The sequence below is a fragment of the Scaptodrosophila lebanonensis genome, unplaced genomic scaffold (genome assembly GCF_003285725.1).
Source record: "Scaptodrosophila lebanonensis strain 11010-0011.00,11010-0021.00 unplaced genomic scaffold, SlebRS2 tig00001415-arrow-pilon, whole genome shotgun sequence".
NCBI lineage: Eukaryota > Metazoa > Arthropoda > Insecta > Diptera > Drosophilidae > Scaptodrosophila > Scaptodrosophila lebanonensis.
The window spans coordinates 2,292,884-2,313,262 of record NW_022060742.1 but is presented as its reverse complement, the minus strand read 5'-3'; the positions used below and the strand labels follow the sequence as shown (position 1 = coordinate 2,313,262).

Here is a 20,379-nt window from a genome sequence, read left to right as displayed (position 1 = left end):
TAAGGAAAAGGAGCAAAAATAAATAATATTTTTAATGCATTGAATTTGTCGTAAATATTTACCGTACCTTTGTTAAAAACAAAATAAATCTATTTAAAAAAAAAAAACAAAACAAAACACACAAACTATATTTAAATACATGAGTTCAATTTAATGAATAATGAAAGAAAATGATTGAAGCGAAGAAAGTGGAACATTGAACGAATTCTATACAATTTTGTGTTTAATTTTAAGCATTTTTGTATCGTTGATTATGATAATGAAGATAAAGAAGCATGAGTTAGGGGTATAACTCAACTGTTGTCTTAAGCCCTGCACAGCCAGAGTAAATCGAAATCGAAAACAAACAAAACATGAACTTGGAGCGAAAGCAAACGATTTGTAAATAACTGTAGTTGATTTCTAAGTAGAAAAAACAGAATAGAAAAACCAAAACCAAAACCACAACAAACTAACAAAGGCCGGATATTGAATGTTTATTATTTAACAAATGAAGGGCAACTAAATATAATTGAATAAGTTCAACCTGTACAATAATTTAATATTAAATAAAATGCAAATTTGCAAAATGAGCAACTTCGATGGCATTTTCCATTCCATTCCACACAGCTGTGTGGGAACCAAGTGAGAGTATTTTTAATTTGTTATTACATACTTTATTGAACAGTTTACACATGTCTGCAATCGATCAACTATAGAAAAGGAGCAAAATGAGTGTTAAAATACAACCCTGGGTGACAAGCGCGTGCTTGCGACTTGATATTACTGTACTGCGTACTATTTTTTTCCAAAATTATTTATTTTCAGATGAACAGCTTTAGAAATCTATCTTGTATGTAGTGCCAAAACATCGATGTATCGACTATTGCCATATGTTTTCAAAAACCAAAACATTGCTGGGCATCAGGTACATTTAAAAACATGCCGACGGTCGCACCCAAAATACCCTTGCAAATATTCTTTACGTTTTTAATATAACATATTATAGATACATGTGATATTTTAATTTAACTAATTTCATACCTATATGTTTAAGAAATGTCGAAAACAAGTACATTTAATGTGAATATAGGACGGGCAAGAATCGGCGGTGGCTGATACGACGTGTTGGTTTAAATCGAGTAGCATTTTAATACGATTGCCTAATTAACGACAGATCGCCTTCTCTCGGTCGATTTGGCCCAGCCGAGGTTAAAGGTAATGTCTTTATTTTACTTTTGATGTTCATGAACCAATAATTCTAACTTCGACTTTACAGATCCAAAGCAGAATTGGGTCATAATTCAAATTTTGATAGGCACTATGGAGAAACAACAGGATGGACTAGATGTCCATCGTTCACTACGACAATGAAAAGAGCAATTCTTTAGGATGCATGGGTTCGGATCACATGCCAATTAATGACTACAAAGTCGTGATCAGAGCGGATAACAACCAAAGATGAAGTCGCAATTGCAACGAATATACGAAAGACACCGTTCTTACGACACATTGCAATACCCACTTCAGTGTGAAAATGATAAATGCTTTGAGCGAAGAGTATTATAGTAGTATATTACCTAATACTAAAATGAAATTGTACATAAATGAGTCAATTAAAAAATGTACAGATATTTTAGATACATTATAAGAAACAAGTTCAAGTCGTTAGAGCTCCTCCCTGTATGTAATATGTACTTATACTTATTCACAAATATATACAGCGGATGCTCAAAAGAGAAACTGAACAAAAAACTACCACTCCAAAAAACTGCACCAACAAAAAATGTAATTTGTTTCATAATCTTGTATATTCCACCGTTATTGTATAATGAAACTTCCCCATTACTGATGACGACTTATGTATGTTAAAACCACTTCACCCACAGACAGGGGAGCAGAATCAAAAGGTTATTTTCTCCAACTACTTGAAAAGAAAGCTAAGTACACATAATCGCAAATTCAAAGTCATATTATGCTTACAGCATTCCAGACCATAGAGCGCAGTAATTGATGCATATACATATGAAGAAGTCGAAAAGCTAAAGGCGGGAGCTCCGACTTTGAAAAATACTGTGTACCTATGTACATGTGTAGAATAAAATAGAAATGTAAACAAATTAAACAAGTAAAAAAGCTAAAGTCGGGTGTCCCGACTTTGAAATACTCTGTACATATGTTTACAATAATTATAGAAAATAAAAAAAATTAAGAAAATAAAAAAACAAGTAAAAAAGCTAAAGTCGGGTGTCCCGACTTTGAAATACTCTGTACATATGTTTACAATAATTATAGAAAATAAAAAAAATTAAGAAAATAAAAAAAAAATATGATCGATTTTACCTCTCTCGGTATTCGAACTCACGTAAAGGGTGTATAATTGCACATTTACATAGCAATTGCGTCTGTGTGAGTGTATGTATGCCTATGCGCATCAATTCGTGTCTGTGTAAGCATTTTCGCAGTCAACCAAACAGCAACATCAACAACAGCCGCGGGCAGCGCTTGAGCAGCGCTGCAGCAGCGCTGCATCAGCAAATATATTTATGGCTATAACTTCTTGGTAAATCGGTCTATCATAATGAAATTTGTCATACGGACACATAATAACTAACTGGGGGTATTTCCAAAATTTTAGTTCGAAATTCCAAGAATTACGGGAGTTACGATTTGCGGGGTAGAGGGGGGAGGGAGGGGAATTCCAAAATATACATTTTCTGCGTATTCACATAAGGCATCTGGGACTAAAATTTGGTGTTCCTAGGTCTTATAGTCTCCGAGATATAGGCGATTATACGAATGGAAAATCGGGAAAACCCCCATAGGGGGGAAGTGGGGGGGAAAATCAAAAAAATAAAACAAACTCGTATAGAATACACACATAACGCATCTTCGTGCAAAATTTGGTGTCTCTATCTCTTATAGTCTCTGAGATCCAGGTGTTCATACGGACGGACAGACGGACAGACGGACAGACGGACAGACAGACAGACAGGGCTAGATCGACTCGTCTCGTCATGCTGATCAAGAATATATATACTTTGTGGGGTCTGCCACGCCTCCTTCTGCCTGTTACATTTTTCAGCTCCCGCAAACCTAATATACTCTTGTACATTTCATGTACAGAGTATAAAAATATGATCGATTTTACCTCTCTCGGTATTCGAACTCACGTAAAGGGTGTATAATTGCACATTTACATAGCAATTGCGTCTGTGTGAGTGTATGTATGCCTATGCGCATCAATTCGTGTCTGTGTAAGCATTTTCGCAGTCAACCAAACAGCAACATCAACAACAGCCGCGGGCAGCGCTTGAGCAGCGCTGCATCAGCAAATATATTTATGGCTATAACTTCTTGGTAAATCGGTCTATCATAATGAAATTTGTCATACGGACACATAATAACTAACTGGGGGTATTTCCAAAATTTTAGTTCGAAATTCCAAGAATTACGGGAGTTACGATTTGCGGGGTAGAGGGGGGAGGGAGGGGAATTCCAAAATATACATTTTCTGCGTATTCACATAAGGCATCTGGGACTAAAATTTGGTGTTCCTAGGTCTTATAGTCTCCGAGATATAGGCGATTATACGAATGGAAAATCGGGAAAACCCCCATAGGGGGGAAGTGGGGGGGAAAATCAAAAAAATAAAACAAACTCGTATAGAATACACACATAACGCATCTTCGTGCAAAATTTGGTGTCTCTATCTCTTATAGTCTCTGAGATCCAGGTGTTCATACGGACGGACAGACGGACAGACGGACAGACAGACAGACAGGGCTAGATCGACTCGTCTCGTCATGCTGATCAAGAATATATATACTTTGTGGGGTCTGCCACGCCTCCTTCTGCCTGTTACATTTTTCAGCTCCCGCAAACCTAATATACTCTTGTACATTTCATGTACAGAGTATAAAAATAACGAAATTGTAATGATAACACACGTAGAGTAGCTTCTCTACTCGGGTGTCCCGACTGTACATACATATGTATGTTTAGAATAATTATAGAAATTTAAAAAATTCACAATTAAAAGCCAATTTGATCGATTTTACCTCCCTCGGTATTCGAACTCACGGAAAGGGTATATACAGAATTGCACATTTGAGAGTATGCAAGTCTGTGGGTGTCTATGCGTGTCTGTCTTAGCATGTTTGCAGTACAATGTTGAACCAAAGCAGCAACAACAGCTGCGGGCAGCAATTGTATTTATGGCCATAACTTCTTGTTACATCGGCGCACCATTATGAAACTTGGCTTACATACACATAATTCCAAATGGGGGGTATTTGCCAAATTTGAGTTAGAAATTACTGGAGATATTGGACGGAAATTCCAAAATACACGTATATGCGTATTCATATAAGGTATCAAATTTTGTGTCCCCAGGTCTTATAGTCTCCGAGATATAGATGACTATACGAACGGCGTTTCCAAAAATCCCGAAGTTGGGATAAGGCATCTTTGAGCAAAATCGGATTTCTCTATCTCTTATAGTCTGCGAGATCTAGGTGATCATACGGACATACAGACAGACATAGATCGACTCGTCACGCTGATCAAGAATATATAATCGCTGCCCAAGGGCGTAGGCAGCCCAAAAAATTAAAATTGTGATTTAATAATGCACGATGCATTTAAAAAATAACTAATGCATATGATCAATGAAAAAACTTCAACAAATCCAACTCAGATCCATTTTAAGGCGAAATATTGCGTCTTAATAATGAACGTGTGGTCGACTTTTTTTGACGCTCGCGCACACCTAATATACTCTTATACATTTCATATACAGAGTATACAAAATCTAGGTGTTTCTACGAACGGTGTTACAGAAAATCTCTAATAATGTGCAAAATTATGTATATGAGGAACGTCCAGAAGTACGACTGCAACAGTGTGCAACGTTGGAGAAATGTAGAAAATCTTAATAAGAGACTTGTTTTATCTACACTAACTTATCTTACAATTCATGTACTATACACAATCAGAAGAATAAATATACAACGAACCTTTGCCGGTCCATTGCAGAATGTTTAAATACATATAGGCATGTAAATTGTACCTAAGCTTTGATGTCAAGTGCTTTAAAACCCTCTTTTAAGGACTAAGTTCAACAGCTAATACCTAGCACACTACTTGAATATACAAATAAGAAAAGATTCATGTTACAGCCGTCCTGCGAAAAATCGCAGCAGCAATTTAGATAAGATAATAAATGTTAGTATACTTATAAGGCTTGATTGTGATGAATAAAATGTAGTTAAATTTTTGATTCAATCCAGCAAATGAAGTGCCGTTTCTTTTAAGTTCCCTTCCCGAAAGGAAACTGCACATTTTGATTTGCATGTAACATATTGGGTTTTCAATGTTTTATCAATTTTTTTGATTTATGAATGATTATATTAATACTCAATAGTTATGGACTATGTTTAAACAAATATTTTGCTTTTTATAACGCACTTTTCCTTGAATTGTCTTTATTACGTTCTGCACACATGCCTTTGTAACAGCGTCCAATGTCTTTCTTTTGGGCGGAGTTGTGGAGCGTTTGCTTTCCCTACATATGTACTATCAGCTTCCCTTAAAGCAATAGTGGATCTGGCATTACTATATTCATACAAAATGCCTTTAACTACCTACCTGTAGTCGAAGCGTAGGAGTGCATTGGTTTCGTCAATACATATATTAAACAAACAGATAGACGCGTAGCGGACCCCTTCAGTATGGAAACTTTCTATAAATTGTTCTAACCAGATTTTTTATTTGAATCTCTAAAATTGATTAAAAGCGATTGACTAAAACATTATAATACGTTCCTTAATATGGAACTGTTTCGTGTGAATTGTAAAGATTGTGGGCGTCCTTACAGCTTACCTGAATATATTTAGACAATTCCTTTCAATCATCATTGCTTAATAACAAATTGCTTAATTTTTTTAAATAATCCGAATTAATTTCATCCGAATCCAGTATATTCAGGAGATCGAATGACTTGCTTTTCCGATTCTCGTACTATATTATAATCAGTTGATAGATATATCCCTGGGATTTCTGAACAACCATGGTGTGGGAGGCGAATGCAGCCTCTCAGTGTTTTGCACGCAACCTAGCCACTTGACATTTCTTCCGTCTTTTTATGCACCTTCGGGTTTGGCTGCCATTATTCCAGACCCTTTTATAGAGCGCCTTTACAACCAACGCACGCATCGACCTAAACCATGATAGGACGATGCCTTTGAGTTGGACGAAGTGCAAGTCCTTTAATGCCAATTCGTTTGCCATCTGGTCAAAAATCAGACTGTTTCCGTTTTTGCTTATTTCATTTCTGCGCACTTCCGGATCAATTATCCTGACAAACAAAACATTTAATCTTGTGCCGGTCGAATAAAAACTATTAAATACTTACTGTATGCACAGATATGTTGTAGTACCGATAGACGGTGTACAGAAAAGCCTTTGTCCACATTCATTCCGCAATTATTTTACTTAATCATTCAGATTTATTGCATATTACACACATGTGTAAATAACCGCTCCCTTTATTCTTCGAGATCCTGCATGCATGAAAACGCCGACGCCTTATCGATAGCATTTCGCCAGTCACAATTTATGTCATGTGGCAACCTTGCAGAGTCTTCGATAGCTATATTTTTTGTACATATCGATGCACTTGCCGTCCCTAAGCAAATGTCGAAAATTCTTCGCTTCGGCTACGGCAACGGCAAGCATAAAATAATAGATTAACGTCCGCAACGCCAACCACACGCATCGAAAATACGCAAAGAATGCGCTAAAGTGCACAAAGTTCAAATGCAACATGAATTGAAGTGAGTGCATTTGCCGGTAAAGCGAAAAAATGCAAAAAACGGCAGCAGCCTGTACAAAACGGCATACACACACATACACCATCCCGCCGCAGCCCTCTTCTAAAAAGGCAGCGCCAGCGGAGCGCTAGAATAGCCTACGCTCTCAAATAATAATCCATTTAATTAAGTCTACTGCATTTACCTTTTATAAAATCAAAACAATTTGCATTATGTTCCGATAATATTATAAATCTGTACTAGTATGATTAGAAAACTGTGCGTGTTGCATTTTGCTGCTTTCGTATAAAAATTCGTATGAAACGACGTTCGTGCGTGATACCTTCGTTGTCTTCGCCGCGCCACCTCCGAATAAGTGTTGTAAAAAAACAACGTTGCTGGCTAGTGTTGTGTCGGCTCGTTCAAAAGTTCAATTGAACTACTAACTAGGTCAGTGACTCATTCTGTGCACCTGTTCATTTCTACCGTTGTTTATTATATTCACGACAATATTTAGATTCCTTAATTATATATGTTTCTAAAGTTAAAATGCTATTGAATTTATTGAATCCAATGAATTTTTATTTTACCAATGAAAGAAATTTTAAAAATATATCTTCTATTTGTCATAATAAATATAATGAACAAAACCGACAATAGAACAAAGACTTCTTAGCTGACGAGTCTTGGATGAACGACTGACCTGATTTATTAAATTGAACTGGATGCCCAACACTGTTACCAGCATGTGTCATAGGATTTTATCGGTCTCTACACCGTTGGCGTTGCCACTTCGGGACAGCTTACTATACAAAAATACATTTATATTTTTAATGTGTTGATCTACTTTCAAAACAAAGAAGCAGTTACATTTTGGAATTAATTATGTGCTAGTTCCACTCTGGTTTTTTATAGTTAGTTGGTTTTAAACAACTTTGTCGTCGCGCGCAACTCGAGCCCAACGTCTGGCAGCACCGCGTTACTCATCTCTCGCTTGCGTTTTGCACACGCATTCGTGAAAATGGCGGCGCCGTCGGTCTGTCGCTGCTGCCAAATTTTTTGTACATCAAAATAATCAAAATAAAACAAAATTCTTCTAGTGCACAACAAACCAGTGCCCTGCATTTTATACACGAAATAGTGCGTCGTTGTATCTTTGCTGTTGTTGCTACTGTTGGTGCTGCTGCAGTTCGATGCGTGTGCATATGTGCTGTACAAGTTACTTATAATATTGCCTGTCTGCTGCAATTTGGCTTCCACATCCCCCGCGCGCGTTAATGTGTGTTTGTTTCTGTGTGTATTGCTGGTGTCAGGAGAGTTAAATGTAAATTCAGTAACTTATCTTAAAACATTACACCTTGCAGCTGCAGCAGCTTTATAAAAAAAACCTTCAGAAATTAAATCAACACGCGACGCAGAGCTGCCTTCGCCAGCGCAGCAGCAACGCCGTCGCCAACGCCGTGTGAATAAGCGTGATATCAGTCCCGCAGCAGCAGCAGCAGCAGAATCAACGACAAATAGTTATTGTTGCTTGTTGTTGCCAGCGGAGCGCCGTCGCCCGCGACCGTGCAAAGGCTTCGGCCAAGGTGATTTACATACATATATTATGATCCATTGTTGCCGCCGACTCAATGGCTGTTGTTGTTGCTGCGAATGGAGCTTGTAAGGTTGCCAGACTTTGAGACACCGGTTGCGCGGCTCAAGTGTGCGAGTTTCGTGTGTATGTGTGTGTGTGCGGCTTTCACCTGCGTCAACGCCACAAGCCAAAAAAAAAGGAGTAAAATCAGCTGGACACAACAACAGCAGAGCCTGAAACGGCGCAATGTTACAGGATCAACAACAGCAACGGCACCAACAAACAACATTAATATTTACCCCTTTCATTCCTCGCTCCCCGCGACTTTTTTGTTGATAAGTACTAAAGTGTTCTATCGATTGCCTTGCAGGACACGATTTGGAGCAACAGCATGCAACAGTCCAAGGCGGCATTGTGTTCAGTGATTAACAACAACAATAATAATAACACAAACAACACCAACAGCAGCACCATGTTACAAAAACAAAGTTGATCTAGAAACTGATCAAGGCGTCCACACCACGTCATTAGTGTCGATAGGGATACACACACTTCTTCAAACCCTGAGCCAAAGGAAAGCGCGACCGGCCAGCGCACGCCTTCAATGAACACGAGCCAAACGGCGCCGGCCTCATCGGCCGGTAATCGCATAACGTTTACCAGCCAGCAACTGCCGAACGGCACCATCAATATGGTCGGCAATCCAGGGACGGGAGGCGGTCCCACAATTATCTCAACGGCCCAGCTGCCAAATACAACGACCATTAAAACGATCCAAGCGGGTATTGGCGGACATCCGGGTCTCCAGCAGGTGCATAGTCAACTGCAACAACAACAGCAGCAGCAGCAAACGCAATCAGTAGGTGCCACCCAAACACAAACCTTAGTTATAAAATCCAATCACCATGCTGTCACCCTGCCGGCGGGTCTAGTCTCAAGTGCACCAGCAGGAATCGTAACAATGACCAAGACCATCAATCAGGTATCCACATCAAGCAAAACTTCTGGCTCCTGGCGCCTTAGGCCTGATGGTTGCTCTATCTGTAACCATACCTTCCAAAACCTCCACCCACCCAACCACTTCTATGTGTATCACTAGATATTTTCATCCTGCAAAAACTAGCAATTACACTTTTTATACCTTAAAACGGCGTAGCTTGTCACAGAAGTTTTGCATTCTTGTAGAGTATATTTATGCTTTTCCAATGTCTTGCGCATAATTTTATTTGTAATTTCATAGACCCCACCCCATCCACAGACTCAAATACTTCAAATACAAAATTAAATTTTTAAACTTCTCCAAATTTCCGCTTATAATTTCATTTAGTTTTTCCTTAATATAGAAATCTTGCAATATGAGAATACAAATTTAACAAATCAAAATTTATTCTAAATTCAAACAATAATTCCACTCCATTTAATTCTACCATTTAGCGTTTATAAATTCTGTTCGAGCCTTTGATTAAGGAAAAACCAAACCAATGAAGTAAAAATTAATATTTACACGCTGCTATATTCCCTTAAATTCTTTATAAAATATCATGAAACAACTCATAAGTTTATAAATTCTTTGCAAGCCCTAAATAAAGAATATCACCGCCCAATTCGTTTATAAGTTCATAAAACCAATTATTAGTTTCCAATTTCTCTCCTTAATGCTTTAATTAATATTTATCTACCAAATCAATCATACATTTCTAAATTCCCTTAAAGTCCTTATTAAAAAAAAAAAAAAAATTGTACATATATATACAGTGAAAACTCCCTTAATGGACTTCCTTAATGGACCACTCTCTCGGCGGACACTTTTCTAAAACATTCGATCGGTGTATAAAGTATTTATGTATCCTCTTGTCCGCCTAAGCGGATACATAAATACCCTTCGGCGGACAAAAATTGGCTGACCGTGAGTGTGCGGCCAAGAGAGTTTTCACTAGTATGGTAGAACATACTGTAATTATAGGTTTTTATTTAAACGTCTCCGGCTTTCAGTTTTCAAATATCCTTATGCCTCATAATTTAATAATGAAAATATAATTTTTTAGAACTTAATATCATGTTTAAATCAGTATTTTATTTAAACAAATTAGTAGTATGCACAAATAGGAATACTATTGATTATTTTTATACACCTTATTAATTCCGCCTTAAAAAAAGTAAGCTTTCTTTCCCCCTTTACCCATCATGTTTATCACTATTCAGCTTTTTCCATTAGTTATTACCTTTCGGTAGCATATATATTAAAGTAGACCGAGGCGTAATTTATAGTTTTCCAGATGCTTTATTTTGAAATATTCTACCCAAATTATTTGTAGTCCTTTATGTGCACTCTTGACTGCTGATTTGTGTACGGGTACTGTGACCATGGCGCAACGCAAACTCTGCTGCATGATGTAGTGTAACTGAATCTGAAACCGAAACTGAAATACTCTCGAATCTCAAAAAAAAAAGCTTTTATGCCAAAGCGTACTCCGCCTAGTGATCCAATATTTGTTACTAAAAATAATTTGTATTTCAACTCACCATTCACAGGGTGGCCAACCGTTGCTGAGCTCTATGCTGCCGGCTGGTGTCGTCGTCGGGATGCGTCCGCAGGGTCCCGGTCAGCAACAGCAGCCAAAGAATGTGCCCGCCAACCAACTCGGCCGTGTAGTCATCAGCAATTCCCACATGGGCGGTGTGAGGCCGCAAAGTCCATCGGTAAGTGGGTTTGAGATCAGGTCCTGAGGTTATGAGTACGCGTTATGTTGTTGTAGTGGATACCTCTCTACTAATCCAACCATAGCACATACATACACACATACTACACATGAATAGCAAACCACTCAACTCACAGCATTATCAGGGGCGCCTTGTACCATGCTCTGTTCTATCTCTCTGTCAATGCGTTTTTCTTTCTCTCTCTGTATCTTGTAGATCACCCTAAGCACCTTAAATCCTGGACAGACGCCTGCACTGTTACTGAAAACCGATAATGGATTTCAATTGTTGCGCGTGGGCACTGCCACGACGACGGGGCCGCCAACTGTAACACAAACCATATCCAACACCAGCAACAACACAACAACAACCACAAACCATCCCACAACAACACAGATACGACTACAAACTGTGCCGGCCGCTGCTGTAAGTAGATATCATGGGCAAGCGCCACAAGCATCACAACAACAACAGCAACAACAACAGCAACAGGCACAACAAGCATCTGCACAAGCAACAACAACAACAGCAACCACCACTAGCATTGCACTTCGTAAAACGATTGTCAGAACTTCATCCACAATCCCATCCAATAATAATAATAATGTCACCACAAATCTCACCGCTACCAACACCACAACCACTACCAACAACAACAATAACAGCAACATCAAGACCACTTCTACTGCTACTACTAACCTGCAACAACAACAACAGCAGCAACAACAACAAAAGCTACAGCAACAACTAAAGCAGCAGCAACAGGCCAAGCAACAACAGCAGGCAGTGGTCAGCGCTGCAGCCGCGGCAGCCGCTGCCGCAAATGTCGCAGCCACTATAAAGATCAAGCAAAACGTAATTGTTTGCAACAATAATAAAATTATTAATTATTATTATTGCAAAAGAACAGCCTAAATATAATATCAATATTTGTTATTATCTTTAACTTTATGCCGATTTCAAAGCGCTCTTTTTAACTGTCTCTTTTTTAGTATTATATATAATTATTACATATATATACATATATGAATTATATGTCCGCATATATGTGCATTGAATTTTGCGAACCTTCCCAAAGTAGAATTACTTCAATCATGCTGTTAAAATGTAGATTATTCTCGATCTGTTAACATGTTGACATCTGAAGACCTGATGAAGATCTGATGTGTAGACGTCTGATGTGAAAACATCTGACTGATTTTTACCCAAAGAATTTAAATATATACATTTCTCATTTTATTTTAACCTTTAAAATGTATGTATATATCTACGTTTTTAATCTTTACCTATAGAATTCGAATTCTACATATTTACCAACAAAATAGTATCACCGAATTTCAATTATATAATTTTATTTATTTAGACAATTGAAATTTGAACTAAAAGTTGGAAAATTTGAGTTATTTGAATTTATTTTTATTTTTTTACCATTTATATTTTAATCTCACAATCTTTTATTCCACCAATAGTTGGAAAATTTGAATTTATTTTTATTGTTTTACCATTTATATTTCAATCTCACAATCTTTTATTTCACCAATAGTTGGAAAATTGGAATTATTTGAATTTATTTTTATTTTTTTATTTTATTTATATTTCAATTTCACAATATTTTATTCCCCCAATTGCCCAATTGAAGTAGAAGTCCTTTAAGACACTTAAAACTATTGAACCATATCTTCATTTGAATACACAAAAGGTCGCACAATACAATGTACACGTATGTATATATAATAATACATACGAATATCTTGTCTGTTATACGTTTGATCTTTATTATACAAAGCTTCAGTTATATTCTTTGTAACTAGCAGCTAACGCTGCACGCGGCATTCTTGCATTTACATTTTGATTTCTAATATCTATTGAGTAATGGAAAGATAAACAATATTTTATCCAATTTGCGCTCTGTTTTTGCATGCTGCGTTGTAAAAGTCTGTGTAATTGAAATGATTTTTGATCAAATATTTATGATTTAGTTTTGCTTTTGCGTTGGCGTAGCAGCTGTCCAAGAACTATGGGAAAATTGCTGTTGTAATTCATTTGGCAAACGGAGTTGGAAATTGGCATAGGGAACCGCAATAATCTAATCGATTCCTTTTCATTTGGATCAAAATAAATCGCCATTATGTGCCATCAAAATGAATGATGAATCAAAAACCTGCTCCTTTACTAACATTATTATTTAGTTTTGCTTTTGCGTTGGCATAGCAGCTGTCCAAGAACTATTGGAAAATTGCTGCTGTAATTTATTTGGCAAATGGAACTGGAAATTGGCGTAGGGAACTGCAATAATCTAATCATCTCATTCGACTCGATTCCTTTTCATTTGGATTAAAGTAAATCGTCATTATGTGCCATAAGAATGAATTATGAATCAAAAACATGCTCCTTTATTAACTTATGCTTGCACCTTTTATTTAGCATTCTAATCGTTGTCTGCCTGAGAGCTTAAAGTAGTTTGTATTTTATTGCTATCTAATCGTTATCACATCATTTGTTGCCTCTCCCCATTTAGTCTATGACGAACACTACGGCGACCAACAACATCATTGTTAACTCGGTGGCGTCCAGCAATGCGCATGGCTACACAACATCGGCCTCCCAGCCACCCCATCTGGCGCAGCTGAACACGCAGGCGCCCCATCTGCCGCAGATCACGCAGATCCAAACGTTACAGGGTCCACCGCACACACAGGCCACCAGCTTGAACAGCGGCACTGCGACGGTGGCTAGCGCCGCGAGCAGCACCAGCAGCAGCACCACCACCACTACAACAACAACAACGGCAGCGCAGGGTAATACCAAAGAGAAGTGTCGCAAGTTTTTAGCCAATTTAATCGAATTGTCGACACGCGAGCCCAAGCCGGTGGAGAAGAATGTCCGGACACTCATCCAGGAGCTGGTCAATGCGAATGTCGAGCCCGAAGAGTTCTGTGATCGTTTGGAACGTCTGCTCAACGCCAGTCCACAGCCTTGCCTCATTGGGTTTCTGAAGGTGAGAGAGCCCCGCACATTCATAATCGAGTGACTCTTTACTGATGCTCCTGTGTTGACCTACAGAAAAGTCTGCCGCTGCTCCGACAGGCCCTCTACACAAAAGAACTGGTCATCGAGGGCATCAAGCCGCCACCCCAGCACGTGATCGGTCTAGCTGGACTTCAGCAACAGCTGCCGGTAAGTGATTTGAAATTGAAACTGTTAAATAGCGTTTTTAGCAGAGCTTTCTGGACAACAATGATGAAGGTGGGGCAGCAATTAAGTTTCAAGCTGCCCCATGTTAAAGTTTTAAATGAAAACCACATGTTTAGGATAAGCATAAAATGTGAGCAAGTAGACCATGTCAAATCTGATGTACAGACATCGGGAACGAATATAAGTAGTTGCTGTGTAGGCAACTAATGTGTAGAAAATACGGCGACTCTTTTTCATATTCAACTCGATCTTTCCATACAACTAGTTGTTGTAATATGTTCATATCTGAATATTAAGCATCTGACGAATATGTATCTGACGGCTGGCGTTTTCTTTTTGTTATTCAATTTTCTGCCTCTTCTGGTTGTTAAGATGTACACATCTGACGTGAAGACATTCTCATAAAAAGTGTCCTTTCTAATAATATAACTTATTTCCTGAATACTTTAAAATCCAGCAAATGTAAGACATATATCAACTGTTTCGCACTCACCTTTTTAGAAAATCCAAGCGCAAATCCGTCCCATTGGCCCACAGACGACGACAATTGGACAGACGCAGGTGCGCATGATTACACCGAATGCGCTGTCAACGCCGCGTCCGACCATTGGACACGCGACGATATCAAAGCAACCGCCGGGGATACGTTTGCCAACGACGCCACGACTCGTCAATACTATACAAAGACAGTTGCCCCTACAGGTGCCCTCACAAGCGGTAAAAATCCCGTATGAGATTAAATATCTCACTCATTCTAATGACCTCTCAAAATATTTATAGAACATTGTACAAATACGCACGCCACAGAATGCGCAAATGCAGCGGACGGGCGCTGTACAAATACGCGCCACGCCCCGACCACAACTCACGCCCACGAACAAAGTCACTGCCGTCAAGGTGGGCCAGACGCAGATAAAGGCAATAGCGCCGAGTCAGCACCCACCCTCGCTAGCCGCCATATCGGTCAGTGGACCACCGCCAACGCCCACACTGTCCGTGCTCTCCACCATCAATTCAGCGTCGGCCACTTTGCCGGTGCCGTCGCTGCCGACGGTGCATTTACCGCCAGAGGCGTTACGGCAACGGGAGCAGCTGCACAATTCGCTGCACCACAACAACAACAATCACCACGACATACACAAGTTCGAGCCGAAGCTGGTGGAGATCAGACAGCCTGTGTCGCATATAGAGCGAATTAATGCTTCCCTCACGCCGATATCGGCGAGCAAAGCGCCGGCCAAGCCGTCGCCAGCTTTGAGCAAGGCGGCAAGTAAAAAGAAGAAGGACGCGCAAGATCGAGATGGCAAGGATGAGAAATCGCTCGGTGGGAGTGCCGCGTCAGCGGGCTCAGCAGCCGGCAATTCCTTTTTTCAACAGAGCTCCATGTCCACATCCATGTATGGCGATGACGACATCAACGATGTGGCCGCCATGGGTGGCGTCAACTTGGCTGAGGAGTCGCAGCGCATTCTGGGCTGCACGGAGCATATTGGCACGCAAATACGATCCTGCAAAGACGAGGTGTTCCTCAATCTGCCCGCGCTGCAGGCGCGTATACGCGCCATCACAACAGAGCGCGGCCTCGAGGAGCCCTCGCAGGACGTGGCGGTGCTCATATCACATGCGTGCCAGGAGCGACTTAAAAACATTGTCGAAAAGTTGGCTGTGATAGCAGAGCATCGCATCGATGTCATTAAGGTAAGATCTCCTTCCAAAACAATCTCTAATCAGCGTAGTAATGTGTTGTCGTTTTTCATCCCTCCTGCACCTCAGCTGGATTCGCGCTATGAGCCTGCGAAAGACGTACGTGGTCAAATCAAATTCCTCGAGGAGCTGGATAAGGCGGAGCAGAAGAGACACGAGGAACTGGAGCGTGAAATGCTGTTGCGTGCGGCCAAATCTAGGTCACGCATCGAAGATCCCGAGCAGGCGAAAATGAAGGCCAGGGTAAATGCCCTTTATAAAGCGGAAATACGTGAACAGCCAATATTAATGAATAATGGTTTATTTCAGGCCAAGGAAATGCAACGCGCTGAAATGGAGGAGCTGCGTCAGCGCGATGCCAATCTGACGGCTCTGCAGGCCATTGGACCACGTAAGAAACTCAAATTGGACAGCGATGCGATTAGTGCGGGAGTGGTGCGTAAAAGTGGATCATAACCACATACCTTCAATATTTACTAATACTCTAATATTATCCGCAGGGCTCCAGTGGCAGCACTTTACTGAACAACGCCAGCACAGCGTCGACAACGTTACGACCGCGCATCAAGCGCGTCAACCTGCGCGACATGCTCTTCTATATGGAGCAGGAGCGGGAGTTTTGTCGCAGCGAGCTTTTGTTCAAAAGCTACCTCAAGTGATTGCTGCTGGCGCTGTTTTACATTGTGTGGTGCATTGCAATGCTTTGCGAGCTTCTTACTGTCGTAACGCATCGTAACTCCTGTCATATAATATGCAATATTTTGTTTTCTTCAGTTTTCTTTTAATTGCGTCTTTGTTGTTTTCTTTCTATTAGGTTCCTTCTTCTCTTAAATATTATTAAGCTCAAAATTTTACGCTCTACACATAATTAATTTAAACATTCTTTCAATAATTTACCTTTTAATAAATTGTGTGCAAAACTTAGACCAAACCAATCCAAAAACAATAACAACAACAAAAAGAAGAAGTATATATGAATGGACAAACACTAAAAACAAATTATAATAACACTAGCAAAGCTCAACGCAGAGTCAGCCAGTGTTTGAATTTTTTCAACTTTAACATTGTTTGCATAACAAATTTTGTAGCGTGCTGCGCTCGTTGGGCGCAGCTCGCATTGACGGCCTTATCTAAACGATATAAACATATAAAAACAAAAGTAAAGTGTTACATAAATTAGTAGTCTAGTTCGTTAAACTAAACGCAAAAGAATTTTAGCATAAGTTAGCAGCGCGAAGGATAAAAACATATAAAGGAGAATTTAAAATGATTTGCAGTCAGCTCTAAAAAAAGAAAAAAACAAATAACAAGGAGAAAGAAATGGTTTGAAAAACCCCCCAATGAATATAATATCCGTATTGCCGCAATGAATGTAATTGTGTAGCTCGATAAAAAAAATTTATTTAATTTTAGTTTAGCAACGTAAGCAAGATTTGTAAAAAGCGTAGCGTAAGTTTTTCTATAAACAATACCTAGATAATCGCCGCATATTTAACAAATTTATAGAAAGCTGACCAGAATGAAATGTCGTCATTGTACTAAACGCTAAAACAAAACCTAGTTTTTACAATTTAAATTATATTTGATCAGTCGTGCGTTATATATACATATATCTTAGACGATGACGTAGTCTTAAGTGTAAATGTTTCGCAGCGGTTTAAAGTTTAAGCCTATTTGGCAATTAGTTTGTAGAGAGCAGCAGCTTTGCAGCCCGTAATTAAACAGATAATAAATAAATCAAGCAAACAAGAAAAACATTTCAATAACAACAAATAAAATAGACAAATTTTATACAATTAGAAGACAAAAGTGAGAAGCCATTTACAAATAGAATCCATCATCAAATCGGATAGAAATAGACAAGAAGAGCCCACGTTCAATAAATAAATAAAGAAAAAATTGTGTATAAATCTAAAAAAAAATAAAATAAAGTAAATGGCATACCAGCGTATAGTTTAGTAGTTATATATATAGTATATAACTAATGAGCGTATGTATAATACAAAAATTCATATTATGTTTTACATTTAAATCTAAACAACAGCAAACACTCTTGTATGTACAATTTAAGTTTAACAAATAAAACGACAAAAAATACAAAACTAATGGACAACCACATATTATTGATTGATTCAAGCGGGGCAGAAACTATAGATCAACAGCCTTTTGTATATTATTATTTGTCCGTTAATAAACGCAATCAAACACACACACACATTTAAATGGTATCTCAGTTAATTAGATAGTTAATTAATTATACCTTTTGTAGTTGAAATTTAATTAAATTGATATTTTTTATATGTAACTATTATTATTATTATGTTTATAATTATTCTTTGATTATTTGTGTAGCTTTTAGTTGGAAACTAATATAAAAATAAAACCAAATTCACATTTGGAAACCAGAAAATAGAACTTTTTAATAACTTTGCGCTCTCGATTTCATTTCCCTCACCTAGAATATTTATAAGAGTGCCTGCTATGGGGTATTCATATTTGTTTGCATTTATCTTTGCTCTCATTAAAATTGGATTTTTATAGCCTGTACCCAAAGGGTGAAAGGCTATACTAGTTTTGTGCGAATGTATGTAACATACAGAAAGAGGCGTGGCAGACCCCACAAAGTATATATATTATTGATCAGGATGACAAGCCGAGTCGATATAGCCATGTCCGTTCGTCCGTCTGTATGAACGCAAGGATCTCAGCAAGAATAACAAAACCAGATTCTCCTCAGTCCGAGAAAGGACGAGTTTGTGTTTTTTTTTCCTTTTTGGTGCAGGGTATTTAAAAGTTGAGCCTGCATTCCTGGTCTTTAGCATTCCTTTCTTGTTTAATCCTTAAATATTATGACCTATGGCTATGACCTATTTTATCTTTGAAGCTGCCAACTCAATTTGATTTTTAATCCCATTTCCAAATCTAGCTATAATTGTGCGTTCAATTTCATTTCAATTTTAACTCTCCTGGAGGCAGCCATGTTTTTCATTTTTTGTTATTAAAGATGTATTTAGTTTTATTTTGTATAAATGATAATAAGAAACTTTAACTTTCCTAAACGTATTGCTGGGCAGTATAGCATTATATATTATAGTTATAAGTATATAAGTTATATCTCTATTTTTTTTAAATTTTACATAACTCTATTATTTCGATATATTTATTATAGCCTGTACCCAAAGGGTGAAAGGCTATACTAGTTTTGTGCGCATGTATGTAACACACAGAAGGAGGCGTGGCAGACCCCACAAAGTATATATATTCTTGATCAGGATGAGAAGCCGAGTCGATATAGCCTTGTCCGTCCGTCCGTCTGTCCGTCTGTCTGTCCGTCTGTCCGTATGAACGCAAGGATCTCAGAAAGTATAAGAGCTAGAATAACCAAACTTGGTTTCCATATTCTCCTAAGACCGAGAAAGTACGAGTTTGAGTTTTTTTTCGATGCACCCCCCCACTCCCCCGCAATTCGTGTTTTTTCTTATAACTTCCGTAATTCTCGGAATTTTGAAATCAATTTTGGTAGGTACATCCAGTTAGTACTAATGTGTCCGTGTGCCAAATTTCATCATGATAGGTCAATTCTGAAGAAAGTTATAGCCATAAGTAAAATCGCTGCTCATGCGCTGCCTCTGTCGGCAGCGCTGCCCGCAGCTGTTGTTGTTGTTGCTGCTTTGGTTCAACTTTGTGCTGCATACATACACGCATATAAACACGCATAGGTACGTGATGTAAATGTATGCTGTTAAAACTAAACATAAACATATATTCTAATTTAATTTAATTAATTAATTCATTAATTTTTTTTAATAATTTAATTTTTTTTTTAAATTTTTTTTTTTTTTAATTTTTCTTTTTTTGTGGAGAGTACAGGCTATTTTACTGTCGGGCTTGCTCGACTGTAGCGTTCTATCTTGTTTTAGTATTTGTCATTTCCTATTAGAAATATCCCCTTCCCATTCACCAAATTCTTATTTATTCTTCTTATGTTCTTCCATTGTTTTAATTAAGTTATTGTGTTGTTTTAGAACTGGCCAATTTTTTTTAAACAAATGGTGACATTTTTCAGATGCAGTCAGATTTTGAAAATTTCAGAGGTGGTAAAAGTTTTTATGAAATTTATTTAATTTTTTTTGGGATTTATTTGATAAGGAAGAATTACGAACTACATCATTTTTTACATTATATATATTTCCAAATGAGCTCTCTTTAATTTTATATATCTTTAATATATTTTTTGGTATAACTTTATAACCTGTATAACTTTCGCAAATAAATAATCAACAAGTAGGGAAGCAAAAGTCGGGCGCCCCGACTTTGAAATACTCTGACCATTTGCTTAGAATAATTATAAAAATTAAGAAAATTAAAAAAAAATTAGATACATCTATTATAATGAAACTTGGCATACGGACC

General features: G+C 38.2%; 1 protein-coding gene across 9 annotated transcripts; it reads left to right on the top strand.

Annotated features, from left to right (window-relative positions):
- The first annotated feature begins 6,666 nt into the window (after positions 1-6,666).
- LOC115632188 (transcription initiation factor TFIID subunit 4) lies at positions 6,667-18,172 on the top strand. Of its 9 annotated transcripts, none has more exons than XM_030529232.1 (12): positions 7,872-8,084; positions 8,156-8,377; positions 8,738-9,349; positions 10,900-11,067; positions 11,284-11,922; positions 13,586-14,065; positions 14,131-14,244; positions 14,764-14,979; positions 15,043-15,960; positions 16,036-16,209; positions 16,276-16,401; positions 16,467-18,172. In XM_030529232.1, exons 3-12 carry the CDS (start codon positions 8,972-8,974, stop codon positions 16,623-16,625), a joined length of 3,372 nt encoding a protein of 1,123 aa, XP_030385092.1. In that variant the 5' UTR covers positions 7,872-8,084; positions 8,156-8,377; positions 8,738-8,971; the 3' UTR covers positions 16,626-18,172. The 9 variants fall into 9 exon arrangements, with proteins under 9 accessions (XP_030385090.1, XP_030385082.1, XP_030385089.1 ...); XM_030529223.1 differs by having other exon boundaries at positions 7,873-8,084; positions 11,284-11,493; positions 16,467-16,625; XM_030529222.1 differs by lacking the exons at positions 7,872-8,084; positions 8,156-8,377 and adding an exon at positions 6,668-6,815 and having other exon boundaries at positions 11,284-11,493; positions 16,467-16,625.
- Positions 18,173-20,379: the final 2,207 nt, after the last annotated feature.